The sequence below is a fragment of the Cynocephalus volans genome, chromosome 13 (assembly GCF_027409185.1).
Source record: "Cynocephalus volans isolate mCynVol1 chromosome 13, mCynVol1.pri, whole genome shotgun sequence".
Classification (NCBI taxonomy): Eukaryota; Metazoa; Chordata; class Mammalia; order Dermoptera; family Cynocephalidae; genus Cynocephalus; species Cynocephalus volans.
The window spans coordinates 105,115,350-105,138,208 of NC_084472.1; the positions used below are offsets into that span (position 1 = coordinate 105,115,350).

Consider the following 22,859-nt stretch of genomic DNA (forward strand, 5'->3'; position numbering starts at 1 on the left):
CTCTCAGTGGCTCCTTTTTTCTGTTGCTGTGTCTCCTTGATCCTATATGGGTCCACGGGAACCCTGTTAGTGGTCCTGCTGGCCTGGGGGCCACTAAGGCCCTCTTCTCCCCTGCCACCTCCAAGCATCTTCATAGGAAGAGCACAGCTGTGGCTTTTGCCAGCTCTTGCTCTGTGCACCCACCAATTCCAGCCTTGAAGTGGCTGGGATTTGAAATGGTAGGAGCAGTCCTTTCTTTCTCTTACCGTGGTTTCTCCTACATTCATGAACTCCGCAAGTATCTCCTCCTCTTCCCCTGAGCTCTAGCAGCCCCAGCTTGGCTGTTGTTACTTTTTAATAGCTTTTAATTGGTTGATTTGTGGGAGAGAGCGATGCCAGGGACCATCTATTCTGCCATTTTGACCGGAAGCCTCTTCAGCTAATCTTAAAGATAACCTGGAACTTACATGAATTCTTTAAGAATAGGATGTCTCACCCAAGTTATAAGGCTCCTCTTCAAGGCAATTGATATTTTTCAGAGAACTGCCTGTGCAATCGAGTCAGCTACAGGTCATCTATATGTGTGCATGTGTGTGTGTGTGTGTGTATGCACTCTACTAGAAATTTTTCTCAATAACATAAACAATATATAGTTTTACTTTCTATGTTCTAAAAATTGCATAATAGTATGATATGGTAACTTTCTATCTGTAACTTAGTTTTTGAGCTTTATCTAATTGGTATGCTTAAAGCTCTAGTTCCTCCATTTTTGCCACTGTATAGTATTCCATTGTACTTATATATCATACTTCATTTAACCATTTTCCTATTGTTGGAAATTCAGTTTATCTTAAAAGCCTTACTTATGACAAACAATGCTACAATAAACAACCCATGCACATGTATGAGATTACCTGAGCTTATATACCTAGGAGTGTAATTATTTGGTATGAAGTTACATTTACTAGATACTGCCCAACCAATATCTAAAGTGGTTGTACCACAGTCACTATCTTCCAAACATTTAAAATTTTTAACATGTTACACACATACATATAATTCCTGTATGTTTAAATAACATAATTATATATATATAAACACGCACATATATATAACCACACATACACACACACAGCAACCTCAGAATCATGATTCCCTCTGGGGTAGGAGAGAGGAAATGGGTTGGGGGAGGAAGGGCTTCAATTATAATTGTAATATTTTATTTCTCAAGCTATGTGGTAGGTACATAAGTGCCCATTACATTATCTATAATTTTATATATAACAGAAATATTTCTAGGGGCTTCTGTTAAAATTAAACTCAGCATTTAATTTTGCTTCATTTCAAAGAACAACTAGAGGATCATAATCCCTCATCCCAACTTTCAGAGCCATGTGTTTGAGAATTCAGAATTTCTTGTACTTTAGGAGGGTATCATGATACACCACCATATATTACATCACATCTTCAGTGGCACCTGTAATCAAATGATGTTGAAAATAAGCATTCAGTGCTATTCCAGCTGTCACCCTCCTCTCAGGACCAATAAGCCACCAGCCTGACCCTGTACACATGGCCCTCACTTCTCAAACCTATGCTGATTCCTTTTCAAGAGTATAGGTGGAAAGCAAGTGTATGAGAATAGCAGGAGGCCTTTGGGGCAACTAAGCCAGGATCTGGAGTTTTAAGTACCTGGAATTTCCCTGAATGCTCACCAGGGCACCAGTGCCCATAGCTCTGCAGCCCTGACCAACCAGTAGGGCATGTACACCTCCTGATTCCTGCCAAACCCATTTTCTGCTTTATTTAAGATCCTGTTAGTAATTACAATGAGACTGACCCAGCTCTATATCCTAATCTCAGTTCTGTCTCCTCAAAGTCAGCATTAAACACACACACACACACACACACACACACACACACACACACACACACACACACACACACACACAGATATACATATTCATACCACTCTAAAGCAGATTTCCCTTCACAGACTTCCTAACTTAAGTGATTAACCCTGGCTATATTTGGTCAGTGTGCTAATCTGTCCCCCTGCACCCCACCGTTCATCCCCCGAGAGCCCTGTATTTCTAACTGCTGCTGGCATTGTGCCTACTCCACTACCCGGGCTTGGGTGACCTTCAATCCCAGCATAAAACATAATCAGCCTCACAAAATGATGAATACCAACCTGTTCTTGAAAGCTGAAGCTGAACAAGCTTTTTTTAATTTCTGATTAATCTGACATTAAGGAAGTAAAGAACATCATGCTTGGCTTATGTCCAATCAAACATCTGTTATAGTCATCAAAATCTCTTGCCTATTATCATAAGTGACATTCTGAACTGATGTCAGCAGTATAGGCAATACCCAATTCCCTGAATATCAAATTCAGTAAGCACAACCTAACCATGAAAAGGTGAGAAGAAATCTCTGTTCTCCTTCATAAATACCCAGTGGCCCAGCAAACCACCTCTGTTGGTCAGGCTTGTTTGTTTCTTGTTTCTTTATTATATTTGCTAAATGCGCAGGCCCTCCGTAGAGCCAATGCAAAGGATATCAGGTGTGCCCAAGTATTTTCATGGGCAGCCACACCAGCTTTCTTGGGAGTTACACGGTAACTCAGCATTGGAGTAAGACAGCAGCAAACAAAGAAAGAAAGGCAAAAGCCCTACTCACCATAGAAGAGGAAAGCTCTGGTCCTGTGATGATGTAGGTAGGTCCGGTTGATGGTGAAGAAACAAGTGTCCGCTCCACACTGGCCTAGCCTTCCGGTTTCCCCAGTCAGTGGGGACCACCAAAGCATGACGGGGTAGCTATCCATTTCCAATTGTTTTCTCCTATTCAAGGTCAGTGCTTCTTTCTTAAGGAATGGGTTGAGAGCTCTGGGCTCTTCCTCCATTTCTGCATGTCCATCATGCAAATTAGAATGTTTAAACTTCTTCCTTTCAAATTTCCCCAGCTCAACCACTACCTACAAGAGAAGACAATCATTACCAGAGTCCAACTATTTCATTTCTTTTTGCACATCTCCTATTCATCTTGACGTTTTAGCCTCTTAGCTTTCTATTGCTGCTGTAGCAAATTACCATGAACTTAGAAAACAACACACATGTATTACTGTACAGTTCTGTAGGTCCCAAGTCTGAAATGGGTCTCACTGGGCTGAAATCAAGAGATCATCATGATTACGTTCCTTTTTGGAGACTCCAGGGGAGAATCCCTGTTCTTGTCTTTTCTACCTCTCAGGGCCACCCACCACTCCCAGCTCATGCCCCCTCCTCCATCTTCAAAGCCTGAAACATTGCATCTCTTGCCTCTTCTTATGTCACCCTTCTCTCTGACCATAGCCACGAAAGTCTCTGTGCTTCTAAGGACGCGTGATTACATTGGGACCACATGGATAATTCAGAATAATCTCTCACCTCAAGACAGGTCAAATAAATCCCATCCTTAAAGTCCCTTTGCCATGTAGAGTAAGATATTCACAGGTTCCAGGGATCAGGGTGTAGACACAGCCTCCAAAATATCTACTAACAGGATGCTTCATAATTCTACTGAACACCTATAGCAGATACATTTCCCCTCCATTTTATAAACACATATAGTACCCAGAAATAGTTTTGCCTTTTAATGAAACTTATCATAAGGTTATTACCTGACTACTACTAGAGATTATACTCTAAGAAAAATGAGTTATAAATCACCAACTGGTTTCTTCTTATTATAATTAAAGGAGTCATAACATAGGTGTTATGTTTCTAGTAATAGCCACTATAGCATTGAAATGGCAAAGTAATATCCATCGTCAAAACTCCCTGGAGTCTATGTTATCCACACAGCAGATCATGAGTGTGGGCTTCCACTAACTCCCCCTTAACACCATGTTTTTTACCTATTTCAGGATAGTCTAAGGCTGGGTCACTAGGCAGCTAGGCTATCCTATCAGTGCTCAGGAGGGCCGGGAGGGTGCTGCTGACGCTGAGGGCAGTTGTTCTCCAAAACTGCTGCCATTTCATCAAACTTTAAGATTTGCTAATGATATGGCATTACAAAAATCTGTTAGAGAAAGGGCTGATCTGTGTCAGATGTAACATATTAGGAGTCAAACTATGAAATAAAGCAGTGGAACAGTGGCACATGTACACCTTTATGTGTTAACTCCTGCACCGGTCAGCCACAGAGGGTACTCCATGTATGGCCCGCAGCCCCACTCCTAGCAGCCAAGGGTAGGGCCTGTTCTATGTACTTGTTACCCCAATGGTAGCAAAGGGACATTGACCACTGACATGTCCCATGGAGTCTGTAGCTCCCTGGGCAGGGTCCATAACATTCATTAGATTCTCAAAGATACCCGAGGCAAAAAAATATTAAGAACCACTGAGGGAAAGCCATGTGGTACTCCAAAAGGAGTAAAGAATTATATTAGCTTTAAAGAATCATGGATTAACCGTGACAGCAAAGTCAGCATTAGAATAGAAAAACAGTCACTGAAAACTAGCCTAACTCTTGCCAACAGCTTTCTCAGCATTTTGGTAATATAATAATGTGGCTCTTCCCCAATAGCTTGATGGGATAGAACTGACTGGTAGCAGCAAACTCTCTTATCTTTTTATCCAACCTCCTATGCAAACGTACAACCAGTAACTTAAAAGAAAAGTTTTTACAAGGCCATGGGGTATAACTTCAAAGGTAAAATTTGCTTCACATTTCTGATCAATGTCTACTACGTGAGCTGTGAGTTCATTTACAAATAATAAAGATTGCTTTAAGGAGAGATTTTTCCGGCAAACAGCTTTAAAAAAAATACTTAGCTTCAGATATCACTACCAGGTTGTACAAACATGTGGGAATAAAGGAACATATTACAAAACTACAAGGATAAAGTCAGCCAAATCCACTGTCTGAGAAATTCAAAAAACAAATGACCCAGTTTCTTCAACAAAAGATGAGGCAAGAGAAATTTTTTAAGTTAATAAATAAATAAATAAAATGAAGTTAAGATACACCAACTAAAAGCATGTGTGAGATTTGTTTATTACAGATTCAAACCAACCCATTATAAAATGACTTTCTAAAGAAAATTGAGAAAATGTAATATGGCCTAGTATGTAGAGGGTATTGAATAATTACTGTTAATTTTGTTGAGTGTGACAGTAATAATATGACTATATTAAATTTTAAATAGTTCCTATCTGTTAGAGAATCATACTACTGTGCCATACATCCAGGTGTAATTCTGTTATGTCTGAGATTTGCTTTAAAATATTCTAAATGTATTCATGAATTATTTGTGCAACTAAAAAGTAAGTAAAATTCAAAAATAAATAAAGGTAAGCATTTACACCCAAAGCATTTACAGATAGTATATGCAAAATATAATTAAATGTGAGTAGAAAATAATATCTAAGATGAATGATTTCCTCCAGAGAACCAAATAACTTAAGTTATAGAATCTGTTATGGGCTGAATTGCATACCCCAAAATTTGTGTGTTGATGTTCTAACCTCAGCACCTCTCCCTACCTTAGGAGATAGGGTCTTTAAAGAAGAAATTAAACTAAAATGAGATCATTAGGTCATAATCCAATAACTGGTGTCCTTATAAAAAGGGGAAATTTGGACACAGACAAGTACAGAGCAAACATGAGGTGAAGACACAGGGAGAAGACAGCTATCTACAAGTCAAAAAGAGAGGCCTCAGAGGAAACAGCCCTGCGGATGCCTTGATCTTAGACTTCCAGCCTCCAGAACCATGAGAAAATACATTTCTATTGTTTAAGCCACCCAGTCTGTGGTATTTTGTTACAGCAGCCCTAGCAGACTACTACAGGATCTATGACATGAGTTTTTTTCATTTATCCTTCCTTTACCCTACACACGTGGCAAATTATTTCATCTGAGTAGCCCTATGAAATAATTAACTTCTACAGTAAAAACTGTACTTTTACAGTAAAAACAGGAATGATTCTGAATGCATAGGCATTATATTTTTAATTTATAGTGTGTTTTTTTTTAAAAAAAATAGCATTACCACAACTCTGAACACTGAAGCTTTCGATGTACCAGTGAGAACTGGGAAACAGCCCAAACCACACTATTGATGGCAAAACTGAAACTGTGAGCCAGATGAAGGATTAGCTCTAATAATCACACCACCTCTCAAGCTCTGGAAACTCAGAAATGACACGCATATCAGAAACACAGCAATTGGTTCTGACATCAAAAGGAAAGCTCTTAGCTTACATGCAGGCAGAACAGGAAAAAGTGCCAAAGTAAATGCCTAGTAAGATCAAAGCTCTCTGACAACCTCCCACAGAAAGGAGCAGAAAACTCCAGCCCTTCCTGAACAGCAGGTCCTGGATACTTCCAGCACCTACAAGGAGAGAGTCAAATATTTCCTCTGACCAGAATCCCAATCCGGCAGCAGAAGGTAGTGGATGCACCAGTGCCAGTGTCCACCAACGTGCTTTTATAAGCATTACCTCCTTCAATTCTAGTCAGGAGAAAGAAGATCCTGTACAGCATAAAGGCCCAGAGAACACTTTAGTTTCCATCAATCCCACGCCTGAACTACTCACATCCACAAATAATCTTTAAAAGTCCTTTGGATTTTGAAATGGGCAGTTGGTACCTGAATAGGGGCAAAATATATCTGAGCTCTTATCTATCCTTTTACTATCATTATGCAATTTTTATTTTAATTTGAAATCAGCAAAGTTCAGAATAACTGACTAAAGGAAATAAGTGCAGGACTAAAGAAATGTTTCAGTTCCTAGCAGCATATGCCAAGAATGACAAATTTATTAATGCACGTTTTACGCTGCATCTACTAGAAGGTACAGACTGTTTTGTTCTCAGAATAGTCCTTGCTTCTTCAAGAATGATGACAATAGCAGACTTTGAGGAAGCTGTCAGCTTTGGCCCAGTAAGACAGATTGAGCTTTACTTTCTGGTTATCTAAAACCAGGACCGTATAAGAGTCACAGACTGACCCTCTGTCTCAATGATTTTGCTTCTACATACACACGCATTCACTAAACCTGTTTCACCTGATTTAAAAAAAAGAAAGAAAGAAAAAAGTGTTTCTCCCACCTTACACTGTAAAAAATCCCAATCCTGAAAAATTAAGCAAAAAGTAAAGTACTTGGAGTTCTGAGAGAATGAAGGGTGGGGGAGGAAGGCAAAGGCCCAAGAATCAACACTACACCACCCAAATTCCTGGTACCTGGAGTGTGACAAGCAGAAAGATGGTAGCTGTGATGCACAGGCAAGATGCCAAAAGCTTCCTCCTCTGAATCCGCACCATGCTGCCCTGCCCCGGGCGACTGACAGAGGGCTAGTCTGGTTACCAGGTGTGCTCACGTCAGCTCATAGCCCAAGACAGCTTCACGTGGAGCATCCATCTGGGTGCCAATTTCCTGCACTGCCATTCCTGCTGGGATCTGGTCTCCATGAAGGACTGAGATGCGAGGTTCCGGGTGGGCCTGGCGTGGCATTTAGAGGACATGGCATGCAGTCTTCTTAAGCTATCATCAAAGCAGCTAGATTCTCCAAACAAGAAGCACCCAAAAATTCTGAAACAAATGAACAGATCACCTTTTAGCCACAGTGCGGAAGATTCAATAGATGCGTTGTTGCAGGGTTATTATATAGAAATCCAAAATTTTTAACCTAAAAGGAAGCTTTGAAATCATGCAATCCTAATACCTCCCCCACAGATAAGGACACCAAGACCAGAGAGGCTCAAGGCCACAGAGCCTATTAGAAGAGGGTGCCAAATCTACAATCAGGTCCCAAATCTAAAATTCTGTTTTCACTTAAATTTCTCTGCCATCAGAAGACTGAATTCCAGAAGTCATTTACACGTAGTCACATCCTTCTATCTAGGTTCCAAAGCAGTACAGAAGTGAGTAGAGTTTTTTGGAACTGTCTACTCAGTTCTATTAAAACTTAGAGAAAAATAAATTAAAAGTTCAGGCTTTGATCAAAAATGAATAATGATCAACTGGCCCCAGCATCCCCTAAGGAAACCAGTTTCAACCACAACATGAGGTATTCTGGTTACTGATTTATTTGTTAAGTCTTTTATGGCAAGTGCAATAAAGCAGTGGGTTGTTCGGACAATATGATTCTCTGGAAGTTTCAAAGTAAGATTTCCATCTATCTGAAATGAATGATCATTTCAAAAAGTTTAAAAAAGGAACTAAATGGCCCCATAGAAAGCTTTTCTCCCCAAGATTCTATGTGAGGACTGTGCCCTCATGAGTGGATTAATGCATTCATGGAGTGACGGGGCGATGGTAATGAGTTACCATGGTGTGGACTGATGGCTTGATGAGGAGAGCAAATGAGAAGGTTAGCTCTCTTGATCAGCTCATTTCTCTCACCATGTGACACCCTGCATTGCTATGGGACCCTGAGAGAGTTCTCACCTAGAAGAAGACCCTCAACAGGTGTGTCCCCTGGACCTTAGACTTCTCAGCCTCCAAAACTGTAAGAAATAAATTTCATTTCTTTATAAATTACCCAGTTTGAGGTATCCCGTTATAAGAAACAGAAACAGACTAATACAACTCCCCAGTTGGCTTAACCTAGCCTTTCCATAATTCAGTTTCCAAAAGTAGACAATAAAGGTACCTAATCAGAGAGTTATTGTGAGAATTATATGACTATTAAAACACTTATTTCAGAACCTGGCACATAATAAATGTCCAATAAACGTTTGTTTTCTATAATTATATTTAAATATTATTATAATTTTTATTATACCTTTAGGTGGAAAATGAAGTGGAATTCATATAAAATATGTTGCTGCCTCATCAATTGGAACTTCAAATGGAGAAACGTTCACTTTGCCAAAGAAAAGGAGCCCACTAGTATTTGCTGAGGAACCCACGATGAGCGAGACCTTTTTTCATAAGTGCTCAGCATGCGGGAGCTCATTCAATCCTCCCGACAACTCCAAGCAGCAGCTACCACTATCCTCATTTTTAAAGGTGAGAAAATCAAATTTGGAGGAAGTAAAATAACTTGCCCAAGACTATAACTTTGATAAGTACTACAACCAGAAACTAGTCTGACTTTGAAGTTCATGTGTTCTTCCACACATTTTTAACATTAATACTAATAAAATTCCCACTAGATAATGCTAACACTCACAGGTTACCTGCCTGAAGTACAGAAAAAAGCCTGTGTAGAACAGCTGTCTGTCAGCTGGTACATCAGAGAAAAAAGGAACAAAACTCTGTAAGAACATGAAAAGTGCCTTTCCTCTACTCAGTGGATGCCAGTAGCTACAAACTACATAAAATGTGGAGCTAGCACTTTGGGTTCCAATCCTGGTTCTGTCACTTATACATAATATAAATTTGGACAAGTTATCAAATCTTTCTAAGCCTCCATTTCTTTACAGTAAATAACAAAAGCTATCATTATTTCTTACCCTTGTATAACAAACAGAAAGATGAACAAACTTTGATTTTATGTGTAAAAGTAATTTATTATAGCTATAATCAATGTAACCCAGATTAGGTAATAAAATAATATTACTACTTTAAATGAGAATAAAATTATATCATTTTCAAAAGATTTTTAGATATATCACTCTCTTTAATTTTATTTACAACCACTTTGTAAAGCAGGCAAGGTAGGTATTATTATTCCCAGTTTCCACAAATAAGAAAACTGAGCCTTGGCAAGTTTAAGTGATTTGCCAAGGATCCTATTCCTTAAAGGCAGAAAGTGGGCCTAGAAACCAGGTCACCTGACTCCAAGCTCAGTGGGAAGGACAGAAATGGGAAAAACAGTGGCAGCTTGTGGAGAGTACAAAACGGCTGGGAATAGGGGAAAACAAAAGATGGAAAGAGAATTCAAGGACATGTTTGGGATATTTTTACAGCCACCACATAGCTCAGGTCTGTCCTAGAGCCTTTTTAAGATTTCTACATGGCTGTTTGTACTATGATGGAAGAATTTCAGGTTACAAATTCCCTTGCACCCAAAGAATCTCAAGTTAGGTTGTATTCCCAAAGCCAGAAGTGTAATGGGGTCTCAGGGACCAGGCTGAGGTTGCATGCTCTCCACTAAAGAATTGAGCCCAGCCAGGGTAGACAGTATTTTGATTCATAGCATCAAAATATATGATTGATAGCAGCAATCAACCAGGCCTCAGGGTACACTTACAACAATAACAGTCGATCTAATCCATGGGATTAGCTACCCAGCCTGTCATCAAGTCAGCAGTCCCCCAACTGGTGGGACAGATGGGCTTGCAAAGAGTACCATGAAGGCCAGAAAGCTCCAGTTCAGTAGGACTCTGAAAGGAAAGCTCCCTTCTGTTTCACCATTGCCTGCAGGGTGAATCTGACAGTGCCCCAGAATACTCCTTTCTGGGACAGAACAATGTGTTTGTTCAGGCAACCATGGCAGATAACATCTGAAATGGACTCTCAGGAGCTGAGCTCTTGAAATGCACCCCATGCAGGTGTGCGCTGCCCAGGGCTGGCCATCTGCTGCCCCAAGTCGGGTGTGGGGCTGAATGTGAGTACCTCATACTCCTGCAAGTGCTAGTCCATCAAAACCAGCAACACTTTCAACCTAGAATAAATTCAAATTTTCTACTTTATTTTGAATGATGATGAACAGAAGAGAGATTGAATATCTTAGTGCCAGCTTCAAATTCTGGCCATGCAGGGTCAGCTGAGGTGTAGGCTAAGAGTTTCAGAAATGGAAAGAAGAGATGATTTCTGTCCTGTGTCTCTGCCTGTAAAATGAGAAACCAACCCTAGGTGACACAGGGAATGTTCCACCCCTACCAGTCTGTGTCCCCGCCCCCCCGTCCCCACCGGCAGGAGAGAGAAGTGAGACAAAAGTCAGGAGCTCTGGGAAGCCCCCTCGCTTGTCTCTCCGCTAGTGACTGGAAAGTCAATTGGGTTAATAAGCAACTCTCTTAACTGAGCTAAAGGTAATACCAGGGAGGGATTTCAGAAGGAATACATCTAATCATCAAACTTAAATTATTCACACTAAAGTGTAATTTCTCAAATAGGTTTGACTACCCAAGAGGTGTTTTCACTTTATAAGGTATAAATCTCCAGAACACCCCTTAAATGGAGGCTGTCCTCAGAAAGAGATGAGGTGGTAGGCTGATGGGGAGATGTCGGAGAGCCCTTGGACAACTAACTCTTCAGGCACTTTTAACTACCTCCTTCCAACTCTACCTCAACATTCCTCATTCATTCCTACCTGTTTACTCCGAATGCCCAATAACTGGTGTTCTTCCCAGTCTGGCCCTCTTATATTCTCCGCTCAACCATAAGAGATGTCTCTAGAATGCTGATTGGACATCTTTCCTCTGATTGAAATTCTTCTGTGGCTTGCCAAAGATCACAAGATAAAGATCGAACTCTTAGAAAAGATGACGTGGACCCTGCCCTACTTCTCTAGCTTCCTTTCTTGGTCTCCACTGCACACACGCTATTTGTTCCAGCTAACACAGGAGGCTCTCGGCCTACTGAGGACATCCACACCTCTCCCAGTCCTAGCCATTCTCCGAGACTTTCAAGGCTACCTCCTTAGGGAGGCCTTATCCCTCCCTATACTAAGTCCGTTTATAGACCCATATCATCGTATGCTTGTTTCTATCGTAGCCATCCAGAGAATGCAGCAAGCTGGGGATTTTAGGAAACTTTTGAAAGCCGCTTTATTGGATGCACAGAATACAGCTGTTGAACACTGAAAAATTGGCCTGTTCTGTTAATGAGCAGACTTCCTTAGTGCAACCGTGCCCTGGGCACCTGATGAACATGGTGTGACGGTCTCAGTTTCCACTTTTTCCCAATTTTTCTTCATCCACATTTGTGTTAATGTGTTCCTCAATCTTTTTTTTAATGGACTTCATATTTGTTTTTACGAGCATTTATCTTTATGTATAGAGAGCTTTGGGTTACAGGTTTCTATTTGGGAAGGTCAGCCTCTTCAGCCAAGCACACACTTCAGGCAACACCAATAGAGAATAGTAAGGGAGGAAGGGACACTGGCAGCCATGTGAATCAAGGCTGGTGATTAATGGGGGAACAGGAGGTGTAGCCAGAGCACCTGCACATTTCTATTGCAGAAATGAAGGTAATGCCACTCTTAAATTCTAAAATTCCATACACATACTGAAGCACTCAAATTATGCAGTGTAAATAATACCACCTCACCAAAATGGGTACTCAGTGGGTCTATTTAATGTGCTAAATAAAAACAAACCCAGACCTAGAGAGAGAGAGACATATACAAAGCCCTAATTAGAAGCACAGATATTAAAAGTGGGGGTGGGAGCACAAGACTGTGAAATTTCTGTATCACACTAAGGACTGAAAGGATTCCTCAAAACGACACACTTTTCATCTTTATTTTTCACAGGAGGTCTTCTTAGTAACTATTCTTTCTCCAAGAAGGTCTTACAGATGATTTTTTACAGGACAATTTTCATTCCTGGTAGAAGATCTGAATTAAAATACCTCATCTGCTTTTATCATTTATGTAATCATAGATGAGGAACTGGTTAAACAACACTCAGGAAACATGGCTTATAATTCATGTGCCCAAAGGCAAAAGATTTGATTCCCAAATTAAGCTCTCTGATCCCGTAAGTTTTGTCCACGAGCAAAAACTCTCCGTAGAAGAAAGATTATTCAAGTAAAGAGACAGTAATCAAGACAATCTGAGTCATCACAAATTAAGACTTCTAGAAATATAAAACAAAAAGTATTTGTATTTAACAAGTTTAGAATTACTTCTACTAATTCAACATAACCTTTTGAAAACTCAAATTTTATTCTAAAATAAAAGTGTGTGAAAAACATTGCAAATAAAAATAAACTCATTTTTCTTTTAATTTTCTTTACAAAAAAAAAAAAAAAAAGATGACCAGTAAGGGGATCCGAACCCTTGGCCTCAGCACCACACTCTCCCAAGTAAGCTACGGGCCAGCCCATTTTTTTTTTAATTTTCAAAAACTCATGTCTAGGAACACTGTAAGAAATGCTTATTGTAGAATTCTGGTAATTAAATTAGATATTAAATTTCTTGCTGAAATCAGCACTTTACATTTCATATATGAAAGCCTTTAAATATGGATTGGAAAGGTCTGCATAGTGAGCAGTATTTATACATATATGAATAACATTATTGTTTGTCCAAACTATATTTTTTCTTTATTTCCTAAATTTAACCCTAGTTTGAATTTCTTTTTCAAAAATGATGTCTGTGAGATAAAACTTACTTTTTTTCTTACTGAAGAATAAAAGATGAGCAATACTAACACAGTAACAGGTGAGACCGTGTATTTAATTCACTGTCACACACTGCCACCTAGCAGGAAGCGAGCACATGAGAAGTTATTACGGCAATTTCAAAATTGGAGCAGACCTTACTGATCATCTGATGGCACAACATTGCCTCCAGCTCGGAGGCAGGAGAAGGAGAAAGTTGTAAAACTGAGGGAGACCCGGGTGCTGTCTGGACTCGTGGTTTCGAAACTTTAGTGTGCAAACACCGGGGCTGCTTATTCAATGCAGACAGCCAGGCCCCTCTTTAAAGACCTCCATGTGAGACCCTGATGGACCACGGAGAAGCAATGTGACTTCAGTAGCAAGTCCAAGATTGGTCCTAAGCTCCTGGGGTGTCTCACTGGAGAGAAGGAGGCAGGTATGAGGGGAATAAGTTCCTGCAGACCAACTTGCCTCACTCAGAATCGTACCCAGCCAGAGTTGCATGCCTCCTGCAAGTAAAATTCACCGCTCAAGTCACTCATCCACAGAACACCCGACCCAGCTGTTTGAGGGGCTGCGGCAATAAGCAGGGGCAGCCTACTGGAGCTGCCGTGTTAAGAAAAACAGTTATTTCGCGTGGCATCTGCTATACGTGTACTAAAGAATCATTCGAAGATCCCCGGGAAATGTCTTAACATCCCAGCAATGTTATTCTAAATCTTACACAAAACCAGCTCTATCCTGAGGGCGCTAATGCGGTCAAAAACACCTAGGCCGTGGCTTGCCTGTGGGTGACCAAGGCTGCCCCTGGGTGCTCCCGCGGCGGCCTCCCCGCCACACACGGGGCTCCCTACGGCTGGGCACGTCGGCCTCGCTACCACTGCCGCACAACGTCCCAGCAACAGGTGCTACTCAGTGAAGACCCGGGAAGAGGGAAGCCGTTCCCAAGCCACGGAGGCAGAGTCAGGCTCTGATGGGCAGGATCGATGGCGGCAGGCGGCGGAGGCCAGGACCGCGCGGGGGGCGCGCTCCGCTCGGGGCGCCCGCAGTGGGGCCCGGCCCCGACCCGCCGACCCCGGGCTCCTCCTAATCTGGAGCCGGTGGAGTCTGCAGCAGCGCCAGCCGGGGTGTCCGCGCCGCCCGCCCCGGGGTCGCGCTCGGCGGGCGCCTCGTCCCCATGGCGCACACGCCCGCCCGGCACAGAAGGCGCGGCGCGGCCTGCAGGCGCGGGCACGGGAGGCGCGCTCTCCGCTTCTCGGCATCGAGGTCCTGCCCCGCCGCCATCGCTCCGGCCGGAGAAGGCCCGGCTCTTCCCACTCACCTGCCCGGCCAGGGGCTCGCCCGCCAGGGCCGGCGGCGGCGCGGCCACTTCCGCTCGGCGCCGCCAGCTGGGCCGGGCCGGCTTTGCACGGACGCCCCGTGGAAGCCGGCGGGACCCCGCTTCAGAGGACCCCGGCCCGCCCGGAGCCCAGGCCCCTCCCAAAGGTTCTGCCGAGGCTCCTGCGCCCCCCTCTTCTCGTCGCCGGGAGCTTCCCGCTTCTCCGGCTGCTCTGCTGGGATTGGCGCGCGGCCAGAGGCTCCGGGTCAGGAAACTGAGAGGCTCACGAGCTAAGCCAAGCCTGGGTTCCTTTAACCGGTCTCCTCAGTGTTCGGTGGACCGTACAGGATTGCCGTTGAGTTCGCTTTTACTGCTTGCTGTGGTCCGCATGCTTGCGTCCCGCCCTCATTCATGTTGGAATCGAATCCCCAGTGCATTGGTGTTGGGAGTGGGGCGTCTCGAAGGTGAATTGGCCACGACGGCTGAGCCCTCATGGGTGGGATTAGTGCCTTTATACGAGAGGCCAGGAAGAGCTTCCACCACCTGAGCCCACCTAGAAGGTGCCCTCTGTGAGTCACTGACTCTAAAGACACCAAGTCTGCTGGCGCCTTGATCTGGGACTTCCCAGCCTTCAGTGTGAGGTATTTGTTACAGCCGCGCAAACACAACAACGCGGGTAAAAGAAAACTGACTTCGAGCTACTCGGTTTCAAATCCAGATGACCCAAATAAAATTATTTTGCTCTCGTCTAGGAGGTGATAAGCCTAGGGAAGTAATTCAAGACTTTGGGAGGGCTGGGACTAGGGCCGGCAAGTGAGGGCCTAGGGCTCAGAATTTGAGAAGGCACTGGCTCTATGGCCTGCCAGTGCTGAGTGTGCTTGCAGAATCTGACGGTGATTTGCTGTCTGGGCCAGTAAATGTGGGAGAAGATGCAGTCTGCAGGCTGAAGATGACTTCTTCAGTCATCAGGGAAATGCAAACGAACACGACAATGACATGCTACTACACACCCACCAAAATGGGGACGAATTTTAAAACTGATAATACAAAGCAAAAGCAAGACTGTGTAGCACATGGAACTCTTAAGCCGTGTTGGTGGCGGTGTAATTGTGACTGCCAGTTTGCAAAACTATTAGGATCTACTAGAGCTTGCTTTGTGAACCCAAAATTCCGAAGTATATGCTTAATATATGTGCATATATATATGTACATCAAAAGACATTTATACTGTGCCATAAAACACACCTTAACAAACTTAATAGACATGATAAAAAGTATGCTCTCAGACCAAAATGGAATTAAACTTAAAATCAGTAACAGAAAGATAACTGGAAAATCCCAAAATACATAGAGATTAAACAACGTGCTTCTATATAACACATGGGTCAAAGAAGAAAACTCAAGGCTGGCTTTTCAACTTGCTTTGACCACAGAGTATGGCAGGAGTGACATGGTGCCAGTTCTGAGCCCAAGCCTCTAGAGGTCTTGTATACTTCCATTTCTTTTCATGGCACTTGGCCAGCCACTATGAGAACAATCCCAGATTAGCCTTCTGGACAATAACGGACAATGGCCTGTTGCCCCAGCCAATAGCCAGCCAACTCTAAAATATGAGTGCGGACATCCTAGACCAGTCAGCCTCAAGCCAATCCACCAGCTGACTGCAGATACATGAGCGAGCTCAGCAAGCAAGGGTCAGCAGAACTACCCACCTGACTTGGGTCACTCAACTAGCAAAGCAGAGTTAAGATTTGAACATGGCTGTGTAAGCACCAGATTCTCCACTCTTACCTTCTGTGCTTACTCCTCCAGGTACAAATCAGTATCATCAAAGCACCTAGTTTTGCAACTCCAGGTTTCCCTAACAGAGTTAAAGGGAAGATTTCATAATCAACCAGTTTCATTGACTGGTGTTCCTGGGCTGCTGAGGGTTGGAGAGGATACAGAGTTTGTGCAGTCTGAAGCTTATATAATTTAAAGAACTATCTTTAAGAAAAATGTAGAAAATTACAAATTACAAACACAAAATTGAGTATAAAATTGAATATTTATTTAGAGCAAGAAAATAAGAGGCCCTGGAAAGGGCCTGTACAAGTGAGGGATCCTGAACCTTGGGCTTTGTCAGCTGCAGAGGAAACCTGACTCTGCACAGGTTTAGTTCTGAGAGAAGCTGTTTGTAGAAGGGGCTGCAGGTGGCAGAAGCAGGGAAGGCAGGAAAATTATTAGAGGAGCCTCCCGACCTTCTTTACACAGCTTCTGTTTTTGCATTCCTGTTTCCTTTTTGTTTGTTTGTTTTTATGAGGGTACTTCAAAAAGTTCATAGAAAAATGAAATTAAAAGAGGCTATGCATCTTTCTATGAGCTTTTTTTTAGACTTTATTTTTGTAGCAGTTTTAGGTTTACAGAAAACTGATCAGAAAGTACAGACAGTTCCCATACCCACCCCCACCCACATATACAGTTTCTTCAATTATTAACAAGTTACATGAATGTAGCATATTTGTTACAACTGTGCATTTGGGGGGCAGTTCCTATTTTTATTTATTTAATAATTTCATTTAATAATATAGAAATGTATTATGATGAACTCTTGAAAACAAAATTATCCTTAACAATATGATTTAGAAAATTCAAAGCTGTCATAAGGAAGAAATGCAGAAAAAAAATAAAGGAAAAAAACTTAGATCATAATGAGAAATGAGTTTTGAGCTTGATTCATTCATTCTAATCATCCATTTTTACTGCTAAATAATTTTCCCCTGCATGTCCATAATACAATTGACAACCATTTTTCTGCTGATGAACTTTTTAGGTTGTCTACGTTTTTGTTTAAGCAATTTCTTTAAACATTTCTGTGCATACCTTCTTATAGATATGTGTGAAAATTTCTCTAGGGTATATATCTAGAAGTAGAGTTACTGGGTCACAGGATATAAGGACATATTTAAAGGATATTGTTAAATTACCTTCTAAAGTGGGCCTGCCAATTTGCACACACTCCATCAGATGATGAGAGTCGTTAGTGATCTACATCCTTGCCAATACTACTAATAATAATTATATTAATCATATTGTAATATATGTTTAAACACATATTGTGAAAATTCCACTATGTATAAGGTAAAGAGAACAGTGTATTGAGCCTCCACATACTCATTATCTAGACTCAATAATTATTAGTGCATGGCCAATTTTGCTCATTTGCACATTTAACTACTCTCCTCCCACACTCGCTAAATTATTTTAAAACTATATCCAAAACATTGTATCATCTCATCCATAAACACTTCAGAATATATCTCTAAGAAAAGAAACTTTTTGAGTGTGCATGTAGTTGGCCACAGGCATTAAACCCTGGACATTGGTGTTCTCAGCAGCATGCTTTAACCAACCGAATTAACCAGCCAGCTACATTTTTTTTTTTTTTTTCTGGTGGCTGGCCAGTACAGGAATCCAAACCCTTGAACTTGGTGTTATAACACCATAATCTAACCAACTGAGTTAAAAAGAAACTTTTTTAAAATGAAAATTTTTTAAAAAATTTGAGATGCTTGTAGATTCACATGCAGTTATAAAAATAATACAGAGAACTCCTATGTTCACTTAGCTTTCCCTGATGGTAACTTCTTGCAGAACTATAGTACAATATCACAAGGATACCAATGTTATTAATACAGTCAAGATACAGAACATTTCCATCAAGTTGCCCTTATGTAGCCACACCTTCTTCCCTCTTGCCCCTACCCCTTCCTTATTAAGCCCTGACAACCACTAATCAATTCTCCATTTATACAATTGTGTCTTTCAAGAATGTTATATAATTGAAATTACACAGTATGTCACCATTTGAGATTCACCTTCTGCATAATCTGCCAGATTAAACCAGATTATTGCATGTATCAATAGTTTACTCATTTTTATTACTTAGTAATATTCCATGAGATGGACATACAAGTTTAACCATTCTCCCATTGAAGGATACCTGGATTGTTTCCATTTTCTTTATGTAACAGTTTTATTGAGGTATAATTCATATATCATAAAATTCACCCATTTACTTTTTGTTTGTTTGGCCATTAAGGGGATATGAACCCTGGACCTTTGTGTTATAAACGGAGCTCTAACCAACTGAGCTACCTGGCTAGCCCCTCACCCACGTAAAGCATACAATGCAATCGCTTTTAGTATATTCACAAAATTGTGCAACCATCACCATAATCACTTTTAAACCATTTTCATTAACCCAAAAAGAAAGCCCGTAATCACAGCAGCCACTCCGATTTGCCCTCAGTGATCCCCCACCACCACAACAGTCCTAGACAACCACTAATCTACTTTCTGTCTCTATAGTTTTGCCTATTCTGGACATCTCATGTAAGTAAAATCATACAATATGTGGTCTTTGGTGACTTTCAAGGTTCATCCATGTTGTTGCATGTATCTATACATTTCTTTTTATGCTAAATAATATTTCTTCGTATGGATAAATCACATTTTGTTTATCCATTTATTAGTTGATGGACATTTAGGGTTTGTCCACTTTGTGGCAATTATGAATAATGCTGTAATGAACATTCATGTACAAGTTTTTGTATGGATGTGTGTTTTTATTGTTCTCAGGTATGTACCTGGCCATCCTAGTGGATATGATGTAGTACCACACTGTGGTTTTGATTTGCATTTCCCCAATGCCTAATGATGTCAAAAGTTTTCATATGCTTATTGATCATTTGTATATCTTATTTGGAGAAATGTTTATTCAGATCCTTTGCCCATTTTTTATTGGTTTGCCTTTTTATTATTGAGTAGTTAAGAGTTCTTTATCTATTCTAGATACTAGTTGTATTAGTCCATTTCTGTTGCTTATAACAAAATACCTGAAACTGGGTAAATTTATAAAGAAAACAAAATTCATTGCTTACAGTTTCTGAGGCTGGGAAGTCCAAAGTCCAAGGAACACATCTGGTAATGGTGAAGTGACCCAGGGGTCTCATGTTGTAAGCTGGTGGAATCAGAGAGAAAGAGAGATAGCTCCTCATGTGCTCCTTATACAGCCCTCAGAACCACACCCATGCCCACCATTATTAGTCCATTCACTACAGCATGGTCCTTGGATCTAATCACCTCTTCAGGACCCCACCTTTCAATTACCATAACAGTATTTCCCACCCTCAACAGTTACAGTAGGGATTTAAGCTTCAATGAGGTTCAGGGGGGGCATCCAATCTACAGCACTAGTCTCTTATCAGATATCAGATGAATGATTTGCAAAAATGTTCTCCCATTCTGTTAGTAGCCTTTTCACTTTCTTTATGGTATCCTGAGAAATACAAAAGATTGTCGTTATGGTAAGCAATTTTTCTATTTTTGTTATTGTTGCATGTGCTTTAGCTGTCATATCTAAGAAACCATTGCCTAATCCCAGATAATGAAGATTTATACTTTTGTTTTCTTCTATGAGTTTTATAGTTTTAGCTGTTAGATGTATTTCTTTGATCCACTTTGAGTTAATTTTTCTATTGTTTCCAGTTTTTAGCTATTCATAAAGCTGCTCTAAACATTTGTGTACGGGTTTTTTTTGCAAACACAAGTCTTCATTTCTACGGGATAAATGCCCAGGAATGCAACTTTTGGAATGTGGTCATTGCATGATTAGTTTTTAGAGAAGCTGCCAAACTGTTTCCAAAGCAGACTTCCCTTTTACATACCTACCAGCAATGTATGAGTGATCTAGTTGTTTGCATCCTCAACAGCATTTGGTGCTGTCACTATTTTTATTTTAGCCATTATAAGTGTATATTGTTATCTCACTGTGGTTTTAATTTGCATTTCCCCAATGGCTAAGTGTGTGATCCATTTCGAGCTAACATTTTTGTAAGGTATGAGGCTGAGGTTGAGGTTAGTCTTTGCCTATGGATGTCCAATTGCTCCAGCACCTTTGGTTGAAAAAGCTATCTTTCCTCCATTAAATTGCTTTTGTACCTTTCTCAAAAATCATATTTGTGTGGGTCTCTTTCTGGGTTCCTCTATTCTGTTCCACTGATCTATGTGTTTATCCCTCCACCAATACCACACAGTCTTGGTTACTGTAGCTATAAAACTTGAAATCAGGTAAGCTGTTATTCGTACTTTATTTTTCTTTTTTGCAAAATTATCTAAGGATTTCTTCTTCATTATAGCAATTGTAAATAGCACTGTATTTTTAATTTTGATGTCCACATGTTTATTGCTAGTATAGAGAAATACAATTGATTTTCGTATATTTTTTGTGTCCTGTGATTTTGCTGAATTTGTTTATTAGCTCTAGGGGTTTTAAAAAATAGATTCCTTTGAATTTTGTATGTAGACAGTCATGTCATCTGCAAACAAAGACCATCTTATTTTCCAATACGTCTGTTCCTTTCCAATCTATATGCTTTTTATTTCCTTTTCTTGTCGTATTTCACTGGCTAGAACTTCCTGCATTATATTAAGAGTGGTGACAGCAGATATTCTTGCCCTGTTATCAGTCTTAGGGGAAAAATATTTAGCCTTTCACCATTAAGTAAACTGTTAGCTGTATGTTTTTTTGAAGATAATCTTTACCAAACTAAGGAAGTTGCCCTCATTTCCTATTTTTCTGAGCTTTTTTTTTTTTCTTAATGATGAATGGATGTTGAATTTCTCAAATGCTTTTTTTTTTTGCATGATTTGATATGATTTTGTGAATTTTTTTTCCCTTTAGCCTCTTGATATGGTGGATTGCATTAATTCATTTTTGAATATTGAACCAGATTTGCATCCCTGGAATAAACACCACTTGATCGTGGTGTATGATTCTTTTTATATATTTCTTAATTCTATTTGCTAATATTTTGCTGGGGATTTGGGGGTCTATATTCATGAGGAATATTGGTCTGTAGTTTTCTCTGTCTCTCTCTGTCTCTGTCTTTTTTTTTTTTTTTTGTACTGTTTTTCTCTGGTGTTGGTATCAGGATAATACTAGTCCCATGAGATGTATTAGGAAATGTTTCTTCCCCTTCTATTTTCTGGAAGAGATTGTGCATTATTGAAGCTAATTCTTCTTTAAATGCTTGGTAGCATTCTTCAGTGAAACTATCTGTGCTTGGAGATGTATTGTTTGGGAATCTTTAAATTACAAATTCCATTTCTTTTTTTTTTTTTTTGACCAGTAAGGGGATTGCAACCCTCAGCACGGTGTGGTCTGCACCACGCTCAGCCAGTGAGCTCACTGGCCATCCCTATGTAGGATCCAAACCCACGGCCTTGGTGCTACCAGCATCGCACTCTCCCGAGTAAGCCACGGGGCCGGCCCACAAATTCCATTTTATTAATAGTCATAAGGCTAACTCAAATTATGTAATTTATATTGTGAAAACTGTGGTAGTGTTTTTTGAGAAATTAGTCCATTTCATCAAAACTCTCAAATTTATGTATGTAAATTTGTTCATTGTATTCCTTTATCTATTCGATATTTGCAAGATCTTTATTGTTATCCCGTTTTATTCCTGATATTGGAAATTTGTGTCTTCTCTTTTTTTCTTGTCAGTCTTGTTAAAAATTTTTCAACCTGATTGATCTTTTCCAAGCACCAGCTCTATGTTCCATTGATTATCTTTATTGTTTTCCTATTTTCAAAGTTAATAATTTCTCTTCATGTCTTTTAAGTTCCTTCCTTCTGCTTTCTTGACTTCCTTCTTGCTCCTCTTTCTCTTGGTTCTTGAACTGAAAGCTTAAGATTTTTTTTTACAATAATAAAAAACTTTATTGAATTATAAAGTTTAAAATGGATTGCTTAATTTAAGAGTGTGACTACTTTAATTTTATTATTCTTAAACTCATTCTTTCAAAAATGTACTTTATTTTGGAACCGATAAAAGGTTCAATGATGAACTGGTAAAGTAGAAGTGGGTTGGTATTAGTGGGCCAATTCTTAATGTTTTCTGTCTTACATCAGAATGATTTGCAATAAGAAATGAGAAAAGGGGAGAGTGCAAAGCATGTACTGAGGTCTTTCTATAGGTGTCTGATAGAATGTAGAATCAGCATGATAAAATGTAGACTTTGCAATAGTGGTTTTTAAGATATGCTAGAACAAGTGTACCCTATGTGAAAACTTTATTATGATTATTATTAACAGAACAAATGGTACACATTTAAACAAAAAGTGGAAGTTAACGGTAAGATCTGTAACTGAAAAACTATTTGCTATAGCCCCTGTACTCAGTTTGTTCAACAATTTCATTCATCAGCAAATAAAACTCAAGACAAAAATATTTTCTATCAATCTCCATATGG

At 40.3% G+C, this 22,859-nt stretch overlaps 1 protein-coding gene across 2 annotated transcripts in view; it reads right to left on the minus strand.

The window, feature by feature from the left end:
- The window catches only part of FUT10 (fucosyltransferase 10), a 77,088-nt gene extending 62,398 nt beyond the window's left edge, over positions 1-14,690 (minus strand). For both annotated transcript variants that reach the window (XM_063077224.1, XM_063077225.1), the window contains exons 1-3: positions 14,565-14,690; positions 7,210-7,558; positions 2,662-2,956 (exon numbers count right to left, since the gene is read on the minus strand). In XM_063077224.1, the coding sequence (XP_062933294.1) occupies positions 2,662-2,956; positions 7,210-7,290 (376 nt within the window). In that variant the 5' untranslated portion in view covers positions 7,291-7,558; positions 14,565-14,690. The remainder of the gene's footprint in view (positions 1-2,661; positions 2,957-7,209; positions 7,559-14,564) is intronic.
- Between the last annotated feature and the right edge of the window lie 8,169 nt (positions 14,691-22,859).